Source organism: Anabrus simplex, chromosome 4 (assembly GCF_040414725.1).
Source record: "Anabrus simplex isolate iqAnaSimp1 chromosome 4, ASM4041472v1, whole genome shotgun sequence".
Taxonomy (NCBI): domain Eukaryota; kingdom Metazoa; phylum Arthropoda; class Insecta; order Orthoptera; family Tettigoniidae; genus Anabrus; species Anabrus simplex.
Window position 1 is genome coordinate 285,375,667 of NC_090268.1, and position 21,339 is coordinate 285,397,005.

General features: G+C 35.9%; 1 protein-coding gene across 6 annotated transcripts in view; it reads right to left on the reverse strand.

The window, feature by feature from the left end:
• Positions 1 to 556: 556 nt before the first annotated feature.
• LOC136871886 (myosin-IIIb) overlaps positions 557 to 21,339 on the reverse strand; it is a 320,961-nt gene continuing 300,178 nt past the window's right edge. For all 6 annotated transcript variants that reach the window (XM_067145555.2, XM_067145558.2, XM_067145554.2 and 3 more), the window contains exons 25-26: positions 17,418 to 17,660; positions 557 to 1,170 (exon numbers count right to left, since the gene is read on the reverse strand). In XM_067145555.2, coding sequence (XP_067001656.2) covers positions 777 to 1,170; positions 17,418 to 17,660 — 637 coding nt within the window. In that variant the 3' untranslated portion in view covers positions 557 to 776. The remainder of the gene's footprint in view (positions 1,171 to 17,417; positions 17,661 to 21,339) is intronic.

Genomic DNA, 21,339 nt, shown 5'->3' on the forward strand with positions numbered 1-21,339 from the left:
GTTATGAGTAGATGTCCAGATACTTTTAATGATATAATGTTTATTGGATGATGTTCTTTGAGATGTCATCTAAATAAGATAGGTCCAACAATCATTCATTATAGTTATATATGCAATGTATAAATGTTTTTAAAAGATACTATAGAAACCAGAAGCTTTCTCCAGATCTACTTTCAAATCATCATATGTATAGGTGTTGCATAATACTGTATTGTGGTTTCGTATTTCATTGTTCTGATTATAACATGATTGTTTCAATTATATTCCTGCCCTTTATACAAAACAAGTTCAGTTTATTCATCTAATTTACTGAACATTTTCCATGAACACTTCTTTTCTGTTTGCCATACAAAAGTCCAACAAAAGAATAAAATTAGATCTAGAAAATTTCCTCTTTAAACATTTTACAGCAATAGTCTACAATATTTTCTTCCTAGCTGCATCAAGAAGCATATGCCCTTATTTGTACATAACATAAACACAGAAAATATGTGTCAGCAGAATCAGTGAATGCCAAATCTTGCAGCTGTAGCACAAATCCATTTCTGACCAGATATGATTTTCATTTTTCATATTTTATTTACAATAAATATCACTTTATAATATACATACTTGCATTTGCACAATATTTTCTTACAGTATTATAGTTGAAATTTTCTTACAGTATTATAGTTGAAATCTTTGGAATTAGTAAAATGGTAGCACTGTCTGTAAAATATTGCTTGCGAGGTTTCTAAGAGAATAAACAACTTAAAATATCAGATTCTACACAATGTTCACAGTTTTTTAGCAATGGGTTGAGGTCTACGTTTACTGGGACTATCTTCTAGTTGATTGTATGACCTTTGTAAATAGTTTACATTAGTCTTATTGTTACCATTGCTATTTTCACTACCATTCAACACTCCCTTCCTTTTACGCAGTGACTCTGTGGGAGCATGCTCTGTTGGACGGAGTAGTTGCCTAAAATTATAAGGTCCACTGAGATCTTCACCACCAGTTATCACCATTGGCTTCTTTACAGGACTTTCAGGAGACTGTGAGGTTTGTCTAAGCATTCTTCTCAAATCAGAAGCAGGATTGAAGGCATTTATATCATTTGTAACGTTGTTTGCTTGCTGAGAATTACGAACATTCCAAACTGAAGGTCGAGTCTCTTCCTTCCCATTCCTGAAATACAGAAATAATTGATTAATTCATGAAATACTAATAAATAAATAAATTAAAAAAATTGCTATTGGATTGCTGTTGGGAGATATCCCAATGGCAGTGCCTGCTTACAGTAGTATAACATTCATCATGTGGGTGGAGACATAGAATACACACACAGTATCCCCCTGCCTGATGAAAGAGGTAAATAAAAGGAGTGATCTTGGCAAGACACAGGTTTTCAGAGTGGTACTCATGAATTAGACCCCCTGTGGGTGAGAGAGTATGAATACATCCACAAGTAATCCCTGCCTGTTGTAAAAGGTGATTAGAAGGGCCATGGCACAGGTCCCTGTTGAGGATTTAACCAGTTCAAAATTTAAATGTGCTCGCTGCTTGAGGAAGGGCCTCTTATGTTTGCAACCATGCCCAAAATTCCAATGGTAAGCACAACCTGTCAGGTGGGAGTGTCACATACACATGCAGTAGAATCTGCCTGAAAACACAGGTCCCTGCACAGCTGAATGCCCGGAAGGTGATTCGGGATTTAAATGAGACTATGGAGTGGGTATGTGGGAGACTGGGAGTGAGATTTCTAGATCCTAAGATATAGGGGTGTATTTCAGATTAACTCTCATCTCATTTAATTTCAGTACTTCACAGAGCTAAATCTACAGAGGACATTATATAAGTCATGGTAACCATCTTACAACTTCTGAACATGTGAGAGCACTGTAAGTCCACTATATATGTTTAAAAATCTATGTTACTCACTACTGAATGTGACAGGCAGGTGGAATGAATGAATGAATGAATGAATGAATGAATGAATGAATGAATGAATGAATGAATGAATGAATGAATGAATCAATCAATCAATCAATCACCATTGATCTACAAGTAGGGCAGTTGTCCAAGTGGCAAATTCCCTACCTGTTGTTTACCTAGTCTTTTCTTAAATAATTGCAAAGAATTTGGAAATTTACTGAACATCGCCTTTAGTAAATTAACTCCCATTCCTATAAACTAATATTTGCCCCAATATGTCCTTTGATTTCCAACTTCATCTTCATATTGTGATCTTTCCTATTTCTAAAAACACCACTCAGATTTATTCATCTATTAACGTCATTCCACATCATCTCTCCACTGACAGCTCAGAACATACCACTTAGTCAAGCAGCTCATCTCCTTTCTCCCAAGTCTTCCCAGCCCAAATTTTAGAACATTTTCTTAACACTACTCTTTTGTCACAAATCACCCAGAACAAATCGAGTTAGTGAGTCAAGTAATCCTGGTGAGGATCCCATACACTGGAACCATACTCTACTTGAGTTCTTACCAGAGACATATGTGCCCTTTGCTTGATATCCTTACAACCCCTAAATACCCTCATAACCATGTGCAGAGATCTGTACCCTTTATTTACAATCCCATTTATGTGATTATCTCAATGAAGATCTTTCCTTACGTTAACACTTAGGTACTTACAGTGATCCCTATAATGAACTTTTCACCCATAAATGCAGTAAATAAAACTGACAGGACTTTTCTTATTGGTGAAACTCACAACCTGACTTTTAACCTAATTTATCATCATACCAAGTGTCAGGTGAGGATCATCCTGCTACCATATGTGACAGTAGGTGGTAGTACCTGTGACTATCTGGCCGAGGGTCAAACGGCCATTACCAAACTTGACACCCAAAGTGGGGCACTAACGACTACAGGTGGAGGCTTTGTGTAGGAAAGGACATAAATTCACCAGAAAGAGAACATGGTCAATGATTTAGCTGGCAGAATAGGACCTCAGTCCCAATGGCAGATAAAACTGAAAAACTTTCAGCTATTAGCAACGTCTGTACTTCAGTGAAGTGGTTGCAAATGGCGTCTGTTCTCCTGAGCAGCGGCCTAAAGTTACACCTGGCAGTCGTTATAAAATGCCTCTGGGAATGGCGACCCTACTGTAATAATAGCCTGTGTACAATATGGTACTTCTGAATTTGCCTTGGAAAAGGTTAGGGCATAACCTGCTGCAAGTAATGCGCAGCTCTTTGGGCACTGGGGGGGACTGTGAAAAATGGGCAACCAATAGCCAACATCATGAAGGCGGGCATAATCAACCTTCTGACCCTGACAGAAAAGGCAGAAGAAGTGGTGGATTTTATGGAGAAAGAGGGTATAGAAATGATGAGGTTGAGCGAAGTTAAATGGAAGGGGAAGGAAAGAAGAGGATGAGGAAAGAATATACATTATACTGAAGCGGTGGCAGGAAGGTGTAAAATGAAGTAGGCCTGATAATTTCAAAACAGCTGAAAGAGTACATCAGTGACAGACAGTTAATGGGTGTAACAGCTTTACCAGGAGAAGCATTCGATCATAGGTCATAATGTTGCAATAGCAAAAATGAGAGTGGGGAAAATGGAAAAATTAAAGGAGATAAGAGACAGAAAAATAACAGTGTGGAAATTAAAAGATAAGAATGTACAGGAAGACATTCTGGAGAGACTGAAACAATACATTCCAGCTACTGAAGTAGGAAATGTGGAAGATGAATGGTCCAACTTCAAAAGGGCATTTGTAAGTGGGGCAGAGAGAGCCTGCAGTAGAACATTGACTAGAGTGAAAGAAAAGGAGATGCCATGGTGGAATGAGAAGGCGAGAGAAACAGTTAAAGAAAAGAAGAAAGCAAAAGGAAGTATCTTGATAATAAAAGTTAATTTAAAAAATTGTTAAAAGAAGAAAAGTTAGGAAGAATTTACACAAAAGATAGAAAAAGATGGAACTGGCAGTAAAAGAATGTTGTATGGAATTATACAAAGTAATAAGAAAGAAATAGTTTATACAAAGCTGATGAAAGAGGAAGATGGAAAGTTGGTTACACATCCAGAAAAACTAAAGAGAAGATGGAAAGAGTATGTTGATAAACTGCTGAATGTGAATTTGTGTAGAGGAGGCAGTAGTAGTACGGTGTGATGACTCAACAGTAGAAAATGATATAATCAAGTCAAAGGTGGAATTTGCAGCCCATAAAATGAAAACGGGGAAAGCACCAGGAATGGATGAAATTATAAAGGCTGCTGGACCTGTTGGACTACAATGGGTGCACAGATTGTTAAAGTGCATATGGAGACAGGAATGTTTGCCAGAAGACTGGGGAAAGGGAATAATAATACAAGTCTTTATGAAGAAGGACAAAACAGTATGTGATAGCTATAGAGGAATCACACACATCACAAGTGGCAAAAATACTGGAATGAATATTAGAGGGGAGAATGAGAAAAAAATTAGGAGAGTTGCAGTAGCAACAGTATGCCTCTAGAAGTAGAAGATCTACAGTGGGTGCAATCTTCGGCATGAGACAATTAATGGAAAAGATTAGGGAATATGGAAAGGATCTGGTCATGACTTTGATAGATCTAACAAAGGCATACGATAATGTTCCCAGGAAGAAGGTGTAGGAAATCACGGTCAAAAAGAAACTGGGTATGCAAACTGTAGAAATGGTACAAAAACTGTGTCAGCAGCATCCAGACTCTGTTTGGAGAGACAGAATGGTTGAGGAATAAAACTGGACTAAGACAAGGGAGCCTTTTGTTTCTAATTGGATAACACTCTACCCTAGTTCCCTTTCCTCCACACACTTTTCCCACATGTCTAACAATCGAATCCCCCATGACCAGAGCCTCAACCCTACCCAACATCATTTGATCCCTTCCCCTCCTGGTCTCCATTATTTTTCCTGACAGCTGCAGAAGCTACTTCCTCTCCCCTTTTCTCCTTCCTATTACCCTGTTCCACCCTTATTTTCCTATCCTCTATTTTCATTTCCCTATCCTACCTTTTCCTTCCTCCTACTTCTGCACTCCTCAGTAACACCCTGTTCCTCATCTTCCCTCTTTTGTTCTACCTGCAGTGACTCATACAGATTTCTCACCGACATCTGTCCTGAATTCTGCTCCTGAATAGAGCCCTTATCTTGCCATTTCCTTCCCCTTAAAACATTACATCACCTGCCTTCTACAACTCCCCCTTCCTTCCCATCCCTCTTGTATCTCTCTCATATCCTGGACATTGTTTGAGGGAGGCCTACCTTCTTTCCTGTCCTTCGAGAGAATTGTAATTTTTCTCCCTCAAACTCTCCCCTCCTTCATACTCCTTAATGCCTGGTCTCACCCACAGTTCCTACACCTGCATTTCTTAGTCATTCCTTACTCTTCTTTACAGAAAATGAAGAAAAAAAACCAATCAAAAATAACTTATTCTGCACAAAACAAGTCAAAGGAAAGAAATATCATCTAGGATAGAACACAAAGATCACACAGCAGTAAGGTAATTAATATACTAAATACAATACTAAAAACCAAACCAAACCCCATCGCACTACAGCCCTTGAAGGGCCTTGGCCTACCAAGCGACCGCTGCTCAGCCCGAAGACCTGCAGATTACGAGGTGTCGTGTGGTCAACACAACGAATCTTCTCGGCCGCTATTCTTGGCTTTCTAGACCGGGGCCGCCATCTCACCGTCAGATAGCTCCTCAATTCTAATCACGTAGGCTGAGTGGACCTCGAACCAGCCCTCAGGTCTAGGTAAAAATCCCTGACCTGGCCGGGAATCGAACCCGGGGCCTCCAGGTAAGAGGCAGGCACGCTACCCCTACACCACGGGGCCGGCTAAATACAATACTACTTATTTGTAATATACCGGTATTATTATATTTTTATCCTACACCACCTAACAGAATGAAAACTGCCATAAGTCTGTCCTTATTACAACAGTATAATTCTAGTAAGAACCAAGTTTCTAGAGAGATATTTCTCCTATTGCACAAATATTTTTCTATAATAAAATATGCACACTAATTTATAATAAAATAACTCCACTACAATCATTTTGAACTGCAATCAGCTACATCCTAATTATAATAGGTTATTACCACATGCAAACAGAAATGAAAATTGCAACTAAAGTGTGAAATTTGCAAGAATTACTAAAGGATTATGCAATAAAGCTGTATTATTATTATTATTATTATTATTATTATTATTATTATTATTATTATTATTATTATTATTATTATTATTATTATTATTATTATTATTATTATTATTATTATTATTATTATTATTATTATTATTATTATTATTATTATTATTATTATATGCTGTAATAGAAATGAATACTGCCATTTAGTGAAATGCTGAAACATCAAAATGGTTACCGTACACAAGGATAACACACAAATAATATACTAGGCAAGATACTATCTAATAACTGCACTACAATTCTCAACTGCACTTAGGCATATCCTAATTATAAAAAGTTAACTGAAGTGAACTTGTGTCCTTATCCTGAGGTAGTGCAGCTGTTTTTAGGCACACTCCCAATGGAGGTGAGCTGCATGTACCATTTCAACCATATACCAGTCTTAAATATCTGGCAGTACGGTACTGGGAATTGAACCCAGGCCCCTGAGGACGGCAGCTAATAACACTAACCGTTACACTACGGAGGCGGACAACAGGTTAAGTGAAACAATACAACTGTAGTTAAAACTAAAATACTTGGTACCGGTACTTAGTCATGTTATTACTTTTTTTTCTACTTACGTGCTAACTGAAGAGAGATTTTTATCTTACTATACAACTATTATGCAATGATACAGTAAGCATGATAATTTCTAATAATTTAACTACAAGACTGCATTTAGATGTATCCTAATTATAATTGGTTAATTGAAACAACAGAAATGTAGTTAAGACTAAATCCTTATTAGAAAGTAGCCTATTTTAATTTTATTTGTATAAGCGAACAGAAACTGAAACTGCTCTTAAATGCTGAAAGATCAAGGGTGCAAGTACAAATTACACCAGAGACTTAACTACCTACTTAGAACTACAATTAAGTTATTGGAATACAGAAATCAGCTGATTATTATTTTTGTTTTCTTGACTACACTATACCTGTTGTCCTCAACCACAGGCAGCTAACAATGCAATTTTTTAATATGAAGAGCAGCAATAATCAGTAACGATGGAATGACGTCAACTATTTTGCCAATAAATAGTGTACATTCAGTTGAATTTCTTTCTTTAAACAAAATTTACAAGGGTATTGTATTATTTAAAGAAATTATTACCTTCATGATAGGTGAAACCAGTGAATTTCTCTTCAAGCTGTGTCTATTTCCTGTACAAATATCAACGTGGCACAAGTTACAACTCCTTATAATATCCTGTCTCTGTAAATATTCTATCACAAGCCTACCAATATTTAAATGTTTAAAAAAGGTATTATTTCTTCTTTTCGCCAACACAAAATTGAAACAGAGTAAAACATAACCTACAATGCATAATCTACTGGACGACTATGGAACTACCAGTACTAACCAATCTCAATTACTACAAATAAACACCCACATATAAAATTAACTAAATTTCAATAATTATTAACTACTATATCACTATGATACTACAGAGCTCTTGTAACAGCCAAATACTCGCTAGCTCATCCAACAATAAACCATCATGAATGAATGCATGAATGAATGAATGAATGAATGAATGAATGAATGAATGAATTAATTAATTAATTAATTCAATAATTCATTAATTTGTAGTTGTATCACAGTCAATACTTCCACATTTTTGAAAAATTACATTTGCCAAACGGGCAGTTAAGATATTACAAACTAGAAATGGGAAAAATAAATAAAATTACACTACTGCTACTCCTACTACTAAGAAGGCATCGGCATTAGCTAGACTCATGCCTAACATCGGGGGACCAAGAACAGTTAAGAGACAGATTATGTGCTCTGCAGTATATTCCATTTTACTTTATGCTACACCTATCTGGCACAATGCACTCAGGAGGAAGATTCACCGAAGAGCTATGGAAAGAGTACAGAGGAAGATGCTGCTCAGAGTTACCTGTGCATATCGAACTGTTTCGACAGCAGCTTTACAAGTTGTAGCTGCCAGTATTCCTATTGACCTCCTCGTTGTAGAGAGAAAACTTTGGCATGAAAGGGGTGCAAGTATATCTGCTGAAGAAAAGAAAGCCTAGAGGAACCAACTCTTACTAGACTGGCGAGACCGATGGGATGGCACAACCGATGTTGGCCAATGGACAAAAAAGCTAATACCCAACATAGGAGAATGGCTTAAATGTAGACATCGGCAGGTAGATTGCTATCTGTCGCAGATCCTGACGGGACATGGAAGATTCGGCATATATGACATGAAGATGGGAAAGACACAGGGAGATGGTTGTCGGTACTGTTCTGAAAGGGATACAGTAGAACACACTTTTTTCTACTGTGTTCGATGGGAAGAAGAATGAAGGAAAGCCTGCCAACAACTTGGCCGACGACTCACGTCAGGGAATCTGGTTCAGATTATGTTGGAGAGCCCGCTTGCCTGGAACACAGTAAAGGCAATGGTGACAAGCATTATGGGGACGAAGGAGAAAGAAGAGAAAGGAAGAACTTAATAATATACATCACTCTGTTCTGATGTCATGCCGTCGAGCAGTTCCAGAATGGGCTGAGTGAAGAGGGCAGGGGTTTTTAGTTGGTGGAAATCCAACTCCCACACAGAGTGGTGTCTTTGAAAGATTTTCCCCTGCCACAAAAAAACTACTACTACCACTACTACTACTACTACTACTACTGCTGCTGCTGCTGCTGCTGCTGCTGCATTGTTGGCTAGTTAACAGAAAATGAAAATTTAATTTGTTACCTCCAAGATGAATATAAATACAGTTGAACCCTGATCATATGTGAAAATAATTGTTTCCTGTGGCAGAAAGTAAGCCAGTGACATACAGAGCTAAGAGAAGTGTTGGGAAGAATTAAATTATTGCACACTGGGTTGAGGCTTCACAAAAAGAATACATAGCAACTATTGACTGTTGCACAGTGGATGTCGCTTGCGAAGTGTTACCCTCACCAGGATTACTTGATTCAAGAACTGGAAAAAGTCCAAAGAAAAGCAGCTCGATTTGTTCTGGGTGATTTCCGACAGAAGAGTAGCGTTACAAAAATGTTGCAAGGTTTGGGCTGGGAAGAATTGGGAGAAAGAAGACGAGCACCTCAACTAAGTGGTATGATCTGAACTGTCAGCGGAGAGATGGCATGGAATGACATTAGTAGATGAATAAGTTTGAGTGGCGTCTTTAAAAGTAGGAAAGATCACAATATGAAGATAAAGTTGGAATTCAAGAGGACAAATTGTGACAAATATTCATTTATAAGAAGGGGAGTTAGGGATTGGAATAACTTACCAACATAGATGTTCCATAAATTTCCAATTTGTTTGAAATCATTTAAGAAAAGGCTAGGAAAACAACAGATAGGGAATCTGCCACCTGGATGACTGCCCTAAATGCAGATCAGTATTGATTGATTGATTGATTGATTGATTGATTGATTGATTAATTGAATTATATTATCAGATGGTTCCTAATAAAAAACAGGCATAGGACTGTGCAGGAATTATCCACACATAGGCATTCCTGCATTGTCAGTGGTCCGAACTTTAGAACAGGACTTGCAGACACATAAGATAGGTGCAAGGTGGTTGCCACACCAGTTAACAGAGGTACAGAAGTGGACTTGAAGTGAAATGTAGAATCCATCTAGAGTATTTTTATCATGAAAGAAACAACCTGATAAATCAAATTATTACAGTAGATGAAACCTGCTTGAAAAGTGCTTTTGAGTTCATTTTATGCATAATAAAACAATGTTTTCTATTTACCTATCGTTCAATTGCCCTTTATCGTTAGCTCCTGTACTGGGACTGCAGTTGGTGCTAGCATCGAGAAGCACATTGTAATGGCCTTCAAACACATATGGTGGATTGCCATTGCTGTAGCTTTATTGGAAAATAAAATACAGTTGTCGTGACTTATATAATGACCCCCATATACCGTCATCGAAAGTTGGGGAAAAATAGCTCATTATTGGGACTATGAACTGTGACTTAGATGAAAACAGACTAATGGTGAATAAACAGTATGATAAACTGGCAATAAAAAAAAAGAAAATACAAAAAAGTACTTCAGAAACATTGCTTGAAGTGTCCTCATAAAATGCAATATTTCTTGTAGCATGAATGAGAAAGAAGAAATTTACAAACACTATTTAGATTTTATGAACAACATTTAAATAAATGCCTATATGTGAGAGTGCTGGAAGAAAAAAAAGGAAAAACAAAAAAAGAGAAGCTTGTACCTAATAAGTATTTCAAGACTTTTGCTTAGCTACTTTTGTACAAAAAGTAAAAGAATATACAGTAAGTACTGTACTTGAATCCATCAGGAGTATTTTTACCATGAAAGAAACAACTTGATAAATTGAATTATTGCAGTTGACAACTGACAGGAGGAGGCTACTTTGTATTCAGTGGATAGCCAACTGAAAGACGGCAACGAGTCGGAGCATTTGCGATTAAATAAATGTAGCATTCAACATAAACAAATTATATAGTGACACACAATATTAATTACTTACTGAAAACTGGAAAAACAAAAAAGTTTTATAAATGAATTGGATAAGCAAAAAATTTTAATAGCGAGACTTAAAGAAATGGGAAACACAATTGAAGAACCATTTGAATCTCAAGATTACAGAATATATTATGAAAAATCAGGCCAAAGAGTTATAAAACAATGTCTCCAATTCAGAACAGGATTTATAGCGAATATAAACATAATAGATTCTATTACAGATTTTTGAACAATATCACCACGAATTGCAACTTTGACCTTTAAACTACAAACAAAATTTAGACTATAATAAATGCTCATGCCCCTACTAATAAAAAATAATTTCTGATATAAACTGAGGAAGAAGTGGATTCATTTGGGGATCTCCTTGAACAAATTATAATATAAATAAAAATGATGTTACAATTTTATCAGGAGACTTTAATGCGCTATGAGGAAGGGAAGAATATATGAAGATATAACTGGAAAATGGGCTCCACGTACTTACAAACAAAAATGGCCTGAGACTTGTAGAACTCTGTAGAACCTTATATCAAAATAAACATTTTTTTTTTTAAGGAAACCTAATAAACTCATGACTTGGAAACATCCTGCTTGGAGAAAATGGGAATGGCAATTAGATCATGTTTGCATGGAAAAATGTTTTCAAAAGGAAATTTATAATGTAAAAGTGTTAAGTGGAATTTATACTGGTTCTGATCATTACATTGTCAAACTTAAATTCACACCACTAATGAAAAATAAAATAAATACTAATACAGTAAAGAGGAATTATGACCCAAACCAGTTAATAAATAATGAATATTATAAGAAAATTACACAAACAACAAAATTGACAGATGATTTGGAAGAATTAGTACCAATTCAAAAAAGCTGAAAATTTAGTTCCATTGAATCCAACGGTGGACATCAGAATATGATGAATTTCATGAAGCGACATACCAGGCATGGTTAAAATTTCAAACTAATAAAACTAATGAAAATGCTGTCAACCTCAAAACTGTTAGGAAGAAATTCACACGAAATATTTGAAGAATTAAGAGAAAATTTCATAAAGACATAAGTTCTATAGAGGACAATTATGATAAAACAAATTCCAGAGATTATTATAAGATTTTTGGAAGACAATTACAAAAATATTATCCTCCTACTGTAATGCTTCAAGATGAAAATGGTAAATTAGCACATAATAATAGTGAAAATGCTGAAATCATGGCAAAATCATTCAGCAAACATTTGAATTGTGCAGAACCAAAGAAATTCCTACAAATACTCAAATAAAAACCTAAATTAATAATAAAGATCCTCCAACATTTCAAGAAGTATGAAAAGCAGTCAAGGAATTTAAAAACTCTAAGGCATGTGGAAAAGGTCAGACTCTTGTAGAAATGTGGAAACAGGCAAGTAATATGGTTTGGATTTACTTACACATGGCTTTAAAGAAAATTTGGATTGCAGAAATATTTCCTGACCATTGGATGACAGCTATAATACACCCTCTTCACAAAAAAGGTGATAAGAGCAATCCTGATAATTACAGAGGCTAGCCTCTCCTAGACTGTACATATAAGATTTTTTTCCCACATCTAACATGAAATTATAGAACAATTAGAGGAAGAGCTAGGAGAATACCAGGGAGGTTTTAGGCCAGGGCCTCTCAAACACCCAAAATCTCACGCGTGCAAACAGCGGCACAGAGTTCCTGTGCACAATGCATCAGTCCCGCTCGGCTTGGCTCGACAATGCTTCGTCTCTGGGCTACTCGGCTAATCTCGGCTCAACTCAGCTCGGATTTGGAGCGGGAGCAAGTGAGGAAGAGGGAGACAGGGGGAGTGAGCGAGACAAGCGTGGGGAAAGAGAGAGACAGCACTACTGCTCCAAATTGAGGAGTGGGGGTCTGCACTCTGGTCAACCAAGCAAAGTCGTCTTTTGCACTGTGCACAGTGCATGCACCCTGAGAGACCCTGTTTTAGGCAATGGAAAAGTTGTGCTGAGCAGATCATTAATCTCAAAATAGTTATGGCATATTACATGAAATGAAATAAGTCTCTTTCAATTACATTTGTAGATTGTAAGAAGGCATAAGACTACATACATAGGCCTTCAATATTAAAAATTTTTAAGGAATTTTGGACTCCATCCAAAAGTAATTAAACTTTAACTGATAAAAGAATATAAAGTTAAGAGGGGAAATTTCTGATTCATTCATGATTAAAACTGGTTTAAGACAAGGTGACTGTCACCTTTGCTATTTAACTGTGCATTAGAGTATGTAATAAGAGAATGGTTCAAAGAGAATCCTAAAAACATAAACATCGGAAGTTCTAAACAAAAAATTAGTTTAACCTGTTTGGGTTTGCTGATGAACTTGCATTATTATCCAACAATATTTAGAAAACTGAGCATAAAATCAGATCTCTGTAGGAAAAAGCACAGAAAATAGGTCTTAGAATTTATTTTGAAAAAATCTGAAAATGTTAACTGATCCAACACTCGAAAATAAAATTAATATTCATGAACATAAAATCAAAATTGTTATAATTCATGCTAGGAACAAGATTCGTATCGAGAAATGTTATGTAATGTGTGTGTGACACAGTTGTTATCTTAAGATAATAAAGGTTTAGAACATTCATATCGATCGATCATATTATCGATTCATTACAGATTTCAATTCCATTCAGTTGGCAGTATTACCGGAACTGGGAGAGCTCCCTCCTTACTCCTCACCCCTGTACAAAAATAAATCACTAAAAAGTGTGTGAATAATACATAGAAAGTGCAGGACAGCTAAGGAAGAATGGCTGAAGGAGAAGTGCAAAGATGTTGAAGGTTGTATGGTTACAGGAAAGGTAGATGCTGCATACAGGAAAATCAAGGAAACCTTTGGAGAAAGGGAAACCTGGTGTACGAATATTAAGAGCTCAGATAGAAAACCACTTCTAGGGAAACAAAACAAGGCAGAAAAATGGCAGGAACATATCCAATAGTTGTATCTAGGTAACAACGTAGATGATATGGTTCTGGAACAAGAAGAGTTGTTAATGCTGATGAAATGGGAGACTCAATTTTGAGGTCAGAATTCAACAGAGCTTTGAGAGACCTAACTAGGAACAAGGCACCTGGAAGTGATGACATTCCCTCTGAATTACTGACTACCTTAGGAGAAACCACCATTGCAAGATTATTCCATTTAGTGTGTACGATGTATGAGGCAGGAGAAGTGCCATCTGATTTTCAGCAGAATGTTGTTATACCTATTCCTAAGAAAGCCAGTGCTGCAAGTGTGAAAACTACCACAACATTAGTTTAGTATCGCATGTCTGCAAATTTTAACATGTATTATTTACAGAAGAATGGTAAGACGAGTTGAAACTGTGTTGAGAGATGCATGGCCTTTGTAGATCTAGAAAAGGCATTCAATAATATTGATTGGATCAAGCTATTTGAGATTCTGAAGGTAATCGGGATCAGATACCAAGAATGAAGAATTATCTACGATCTATATAAAAATCAGTCTTCAGTGATAGGCATAGAGGACTTTGAAAAAAAAAAAAAAAAAAAAGAAAAGCAGCAATCCACAAAGGAGCAAGGGAAGGTTGCAGTTTGTTTCCCTTCCTTTTCAATGTTTATATAGAACAGGCAGTAAAGGAAATCAAAGAGGAATTTGGGAAGGGAATCACAATCCAAGGAGAGGAAATCAACACTCTGAGATTTGCTGATGATATTGTTATTTTATCTGAGACTGCAGAAGATTTGGAGGAATTGTTCAATGGTATGGACTGAGTCTTGTGTAATGAGAAGATGAAAATAAATAAGTCCAAAACAAAAGTAATGGAGTGCAGTCGAATGAAGTCAGGTGATGCAGGAAATATTAGATTAGGAAATAAAGTGTTAAAGGAAGTAGATGAATATTATTACCTGGGTTGTAAAGTAACTAGCGATGGCAGAAGTAAGGTGGACATAAAATGTATATCAGCACAAGCAAGGAAGGCCTTTCTTAAGAAAAGAAATTTGCTCACTTTGAACCTTGATACAGGGATTAGAAAGATGTTTTTGAAAACTTTCGTCTGGAGTGTGGCATTGTGTGGAAGTGAAACATGAACGATAACTAACTCAGAAAGAAAGAGAATAGAAGCTTTTTAAATGTGATGTTACAGAAGAATGCTGAAGGTGAGATGGATAGATCAAATCATGAATGAAGAGATACTGAATTGAATTGGTGAGAGGAGGTCGATTTGGCTAAGTTTGACCAGAAGAAGAAACAGAAAGATAGGACACATCTTAACTCCTCGTGGCCAGAAACATATATATATTGTCTACAATTCTTTTTCTCCGGGTGGAAACATATATATGTTCCATAAAAATTTTGCGGCTTTAATTGCTGAGTATGTACACAAATATACTCATACTGTAGATGGAAAAAGTTTCCTTCAACTCTACTGATGATGGAAATGCCCTCAGTATCTTGCAATATTTTTTCTCCTGTTAGTGAGAGTTGCATAATGCACACATTGCGTGATGCAGTTTTTTTGCATGCGTACTTGTTACACGTTTTCACAGTTTTCCAGTGAAATGGCATCACAAAAACAGATTAGCAATACTGGTATAGTGTCAGTATTAGATGATACAGGAAAAAAGTATCAGATTTTAGTGTATGTGACTCTGAAGTCGAAAATTCTTTGTTCAGCTCACCTGAGAGCAACAACAACACAAGTAACACTAGCGGCAACAGAAATGGATCTGACGTAAGTAATACAGTTGCGGAACTATGATTCCCATTCGCAATATTGAGAAAGGGCCAATGTTGCCATCAAACATTGATACTGAAACACACCCTGCAAAATAAATTTATTTATTTATATTATTTGTGCGGGGTGTGTTGAACATCTGTGAGTATTCTTCCACTTTTTGACGACAGACAGACAGACAGACAGACAGACAGACAGACAGACAGACAGACAGACAGACAGACAGACAGACAGACAGACAATCAAAATGTCATTGAAAGTAGTTTTCTGTACATATATTTCATAATAATGGACTAATGTGTAGTGAACGGAGTAGCTGTGCTACGGCTCTGCATTCAGGAACACGCGAGTTTGATCCCTGAAGTAGACTTTTCTGAGAATGATTTTCAGTGATTTCCCATTCTCTCTTCCAGCTCCTATTCGCAGACCAGAACCGTTTCTTTCCAGCTACTTACCCAGTTTCACTCACAGTCATTCATTTCATATTCATCAGCTCCTCAACTGAGGTTGACACGGGAAGGGCATCTGGATGTATAAACGCGCAATATATATTTATCTCACCTCATCCCCAATCCTGTTCCAGGAAATGAGACTAACGGGTCGACATACAGAGGACTAATGTGTACATGAAGTTAGTCATTGTCAGATCATACCATTGAGTGTCCCTTGTGCCATTCTTTCTTTGAAAAAATAAGACTATATTTATTTTGTCTTCAGACCGCTTCAAAGTCTGGTTTCCACTCTTAAACAAGGTATGTGGTTAATTAGGGTAAATTTTCATCATCTTAGTAAATTTTCCAAAATTTTGCATGCATTTTTATATTTTTCAATTTTTTGCTGCCTTTGGCCATGAATTACCACCACCCACAAAGGGTTAAGACACCCAGGACTTGTGCAGTTGGTTTTTTAGGGAAGTGTAGGTGGTAAGAATGGTAGGGGTAGACCAAGGTATGAATATGACAAGCAGATTAGAGCAGATGTATGATGCAGCAGTTACATAGAAATGAAAAGGTTAACACAGGATAGGCTTGCATGGAGACCTGCATCAAACCAGTCTATGGACTGATGACCTTAAACAACAACATATTCTAAATGAGAAACCAACCTGGCAGACTGGAAGAAAATTATACAAAGCAAATTATGTTGCCATTGATGCTTTCACGGCCCGTACTTACAGACATGATATAGGCTTTTGGGCTTATGCTGTGTCAAGAAAATGTCTAAAACAAATTATGTCACCAAAAAAACATACAACAAAAGAAGCTGATCAACTGTAGCAAAATTAAGACATTATAAAACACTCGCACAGCCAGAGGTGACTTATGCAAGTGAAACTATTTTCAAAACTACTAATAGAGCTGAAATTGATCAAATACTTAAGATGGAAAGAAGAATATTTAGAATGTGTATAAATAAACCATATCAAGTTAATAGCCATTGGAGAATACCTTCAAATAACACATTATATAAGGAAACAGAACCAGTATTGAGCACAATTAGAAAGAAGCGGATCTTGTTTTTTGGACACCTTATCAGAACACCAAAAACTAGAATTAGTAGAAAAATAATAGAAAAATTATGGAATAGCAATACTAGGAATAAATGGATCACAAGAATTAAGAATGATATTAATGAACTATAAATAACACCAAAAGATCTCAAGAACAAAACAGACAAAATTAAGATTCTCAATGACTCGCATGCGAGATTGCAAACCAAAATTAATAAAAGGGCAAAAGGTAAAGTGTTCTCTGCTGAAGAAAGGATGTTGGCATCTGAGAGGATGAAGAAATAGTGGAAGCATAGAAAAGCTAAATTTTCTTTGTATAATTGATTGGATTGGTCCTATGTTGGCCATAAAACATTACAATACAATTACTTGAGCATTAGCATTATTTTCAGTTTGAGGGTAACTCTTTATTCTAATGGAGTTACAACAGAGGTACTACAGTACTAGTTAGTTTAGAAAATTTATACAAAAATCATTTGTTGCGACTCTTACCCATTCCTTAATCCACGAGAATACTGCTCTATTGAAGATGCTTTTTCTTGCCGTGGAAAATAGTTGAGTTTGTTGTTATTTTTGTTGTTATTGTTGTTACTGTTCATATTCTTATTCACACCAGACTGCAAAGCATTATGCCAGGCACTGAGCAAGTGACGTTCACGCAGTACATTCTCATGAGCTTGGGATGCTAGAAGTTCTCGTCTCTGGGCATCCATATCAAGGGTTTCCATGCGTGCTCTGGAAATAAAAAACAATAGCTACAGGGACATAAAAATTCACACACTCCATACTTCAGTTATTTTTTACTACATATGTATATTGCCAACAAGTTATAATTTTTAAAATTTTTTGTCTAGAAACTGATCTGCAGGAACTAGTACAGTGAGTGAGGGAACCTTCAGCCAAGCAGGGTTTGTAATGAATACAAGATGAACTCAACTACATCCTGCTGCATAAACAATCTGATTTTTCTTCAGAGTAACATGAAGTAAATGGAAGGTGTGCTATGTACTTTACATTAGAACAACAAGCTGCATTATCCTGGGATTCTGTTCCCAAGCTCGTTGGTTTGAACCCGGCTGAGGTTGGCGACATTTAAGGTTGTTTGAAATGCTTCAGCTTTATGTCATTGATTTTCAGCAGTTACAGAAATCCTCTGAGATGAAAGTCCAACACCCTGGAGTATGTAAACACCTTAGTAGTTCAAGGATATTAAACAATTATTATCACCATTATTATTATCATTATTATTATTATTATTATTATTATTATTATTATTATTATTATTGCCGCATTACAAAAATGTAAAAGGGTTATCAATATTCCAATATAACTAGGTTTTACTACTTCTTAATGTGTTATATTTATTTTTCAGTTACTGAGGGACATGGATTTGGAAGTAGAAATTCTAAACTCAGAACTAATATGTAATAATAATAGCAATAAATACTATTTATTATTATTATTATTATTATTATTATTATTATTATTATTATTATTATTATTATTATTATTATTATTATTATTATTATTATTATTATTATTATGAAAAAATATTTAAACTACTTTGTCATGCAAAATAATGTGTTGATGGTATAATAATAGATCTACAGATGAAAGAAAGAAAAAGGCAGGCTGTGCAAGCTTTAAAGACAGGCAGAGCAGTGAACTCTTAAGGACAAGCCCACTGAGACCGCAGGCAGGCTATGTGAGCTTAAGTCTTTCACGAATGGCCATTGGCGAGCCTATTACCTGCCTGAGCACGTGTCTACTGTGAATAAAATGCACTTTTCCCTTTGTAATATCTGAAGCCATCTCTTTTTGGTTTTGATTCAGTTTATTTATAACTGTTAGTCTCTTTAGTCTGCTGAAACTAACTTTGAGTAAATACATTTATGAACTACCTGAAAGAGGAAACAGTATTACACCTGAAAAAGAAACAACTTAACTAAAATAGAATGTCATGTTTAATTCTTGAAAGAACATTATCACATTCTACCAAATCATTGCCATAACGCACCCTTCTGTCCTTTACTGTGGAGCGAATGGACTCGAGCGAGTCTCGAAGCCACAACCTCTAAGAGAGAAAGGACTAGAAATTGTACCTAAACAACACCTTTACTATATACTCAATATACAAAATAAACTTTTCAGTATTGATTCAAATATTTAGAAGCAAGTATGTTTATTTCTTCTTAAATACTTAGGAACTTGAAATCTGGAACTCATCTTAATGATGCCCTCCTTTGTCTCTACTCTAGCATTTACTGCAAGATATTTGAAAAACTGTTCCTCTGTCAATGGCGTCGGTCCAAATAGCTGCAGTCTGTTGATCTTCTCCCACGTCACAACCCTCCCCTTGGCTAGGTCAATGACACGCTGTGTTTTACTTTTTGGTGTTTTATTTTTAGTGCTCCCCTCAGGATTACCATTGTCATTATTGTTATTTTCCTCGTATTACAATTATTTTTGTAAACTATGCAAGGATTTTCAACGAGCATATAATGAACTGCCTATTATACTGGTAATTTTCATTATTTCATTTTTGCTTACTTCAGCTCTTTTGGAATAGTTCATTTGAGTTCATTTATATTAATCTACTACTATTATTATTCTCATAATTTGAATTGTCTTCGATAACCATTTAGGGATAGTCTAACGAGCTTTAAAAGCGGGTTGGCCAGTTGTCCTTAAATTTTCCATTATGTAATTTATGTTTACGTGAATGATTTTTGTGGTATTATATTCATAGTTTTTATCATCATCATCATCATCATCTTTTTGGTGGGGAGATTAAATTTTTTTTTTTTGCTAGGGGCTTTACGTCGCACCGACACAGATAGGTCTTATGGCGACGATGGGATAGGAAAGGCCTAGGAGTTGGAAGGAAGCGGCCGTGGCCTTAATCAAGGTACAGCCCCAGCATTTGCCTGGTGTGAAAATGGGAAACCACGGAAAACCATCTTCAGGGCTGCCGATAGTGGGATTCGAACCTACTACCTCCCGGATGCAAGCTCACAGCCGCGCGCCTCTACGCGCACGACCAACTCACCCGGTGGAGATTAAATTTATATTAATGATTTAATAGAGCAATTTATGGGCTGAGGTTGGTGACATTTAAGGCTGTTTGAAATGCTTCAGCTTCAAGTTGTTGGTTTCCAGCTGTTACAGAAATCCTGCGGGATGAAATTCCAAAACCCTGGAGTATGTAAAGACCTTAGCAGTTCAACAATTCTAATCGCCCAACCTCGCACAAGTTAGCAGGACTGAACACAATGATAAACAGATCAATAAGCAATATACCAATGAGCAAAAATGATTTTAACAAAAAATACAAATAACAAAACAAATTTCAGTAGAAAACAACCATCTTCCCAACACAGCAGATAAGCTATTAAAAAAGAAAAGAAAAACAAAACCCTACACAAAAACAATAAATATGTGGTTCTTAATTTTGTAAATAAAAATACGTACAAAATAGCTAATGTGTTCAAAAAAGGAAGGATTTACAATAGCATTCAGAACAAAACACATTACAGAAACAAACTGCTAAATGTAATCTGAATAAAAAAGACAGATTTTCTAGATCAGGAATTTATGAACTCAAATGCCACGAACCAAATTTTAATGCTACGTACATCAGCCAGACAAAATGTAATTTTCACACCAGGTTCAAAGAACAAAAACATGCAATTAGAGACAACAGACACTCAGCATTCGGTGAACACATACATAACAACTCTCACCACTTAACAGATATCAACACAGATCTAAAAATTTTAAAATGCTAACCAAGCCAACCTCAGTGCACACACACATCTAAAAAACTCACGCCTATTTGCAATACTTCACTTCTGAACAACATTCCACACTTTTTGCATTCCCACTGGAGGTTACACTGACTTAAAAATCTAGAATGTGGGTTAGGATATTCCTATCTGTCGTAAATTCTCTGAATTTACACAGCATCTTGGCCACTCCAGGCATTTTAGTAGGATTTTCATTTATCACTAAAAATTATGCCTTACAAGATACATTTTAATTCATTTCATAAATTGCTCAATCAAATCATTAATATAAATTTAATCCCCCAAAAAATGATTATGATGATGATAATAACAACTACGAATATAGTTCCACGAAGGCCGTTCACGTAAACGTGAATTACATCACAGAAATTTAAAGGAAAACTAACCAACCCATTAAAAAAAGCTCATTAAACTCTCCCTTAAAAAAAAAACAACTACAAATCAAATTCCACGAAAGCCGTTCACATAAACATAAATCATATAACATAAAACTAATAAGTTTCAAAGACAATTCAAATTATGATAATAATAACAATGATAATGGTAGATTAATCTAAATGAACTCAAATGTACTGTTCCAAAAGAGTTGAAGTAAGTGAAAATGAAAT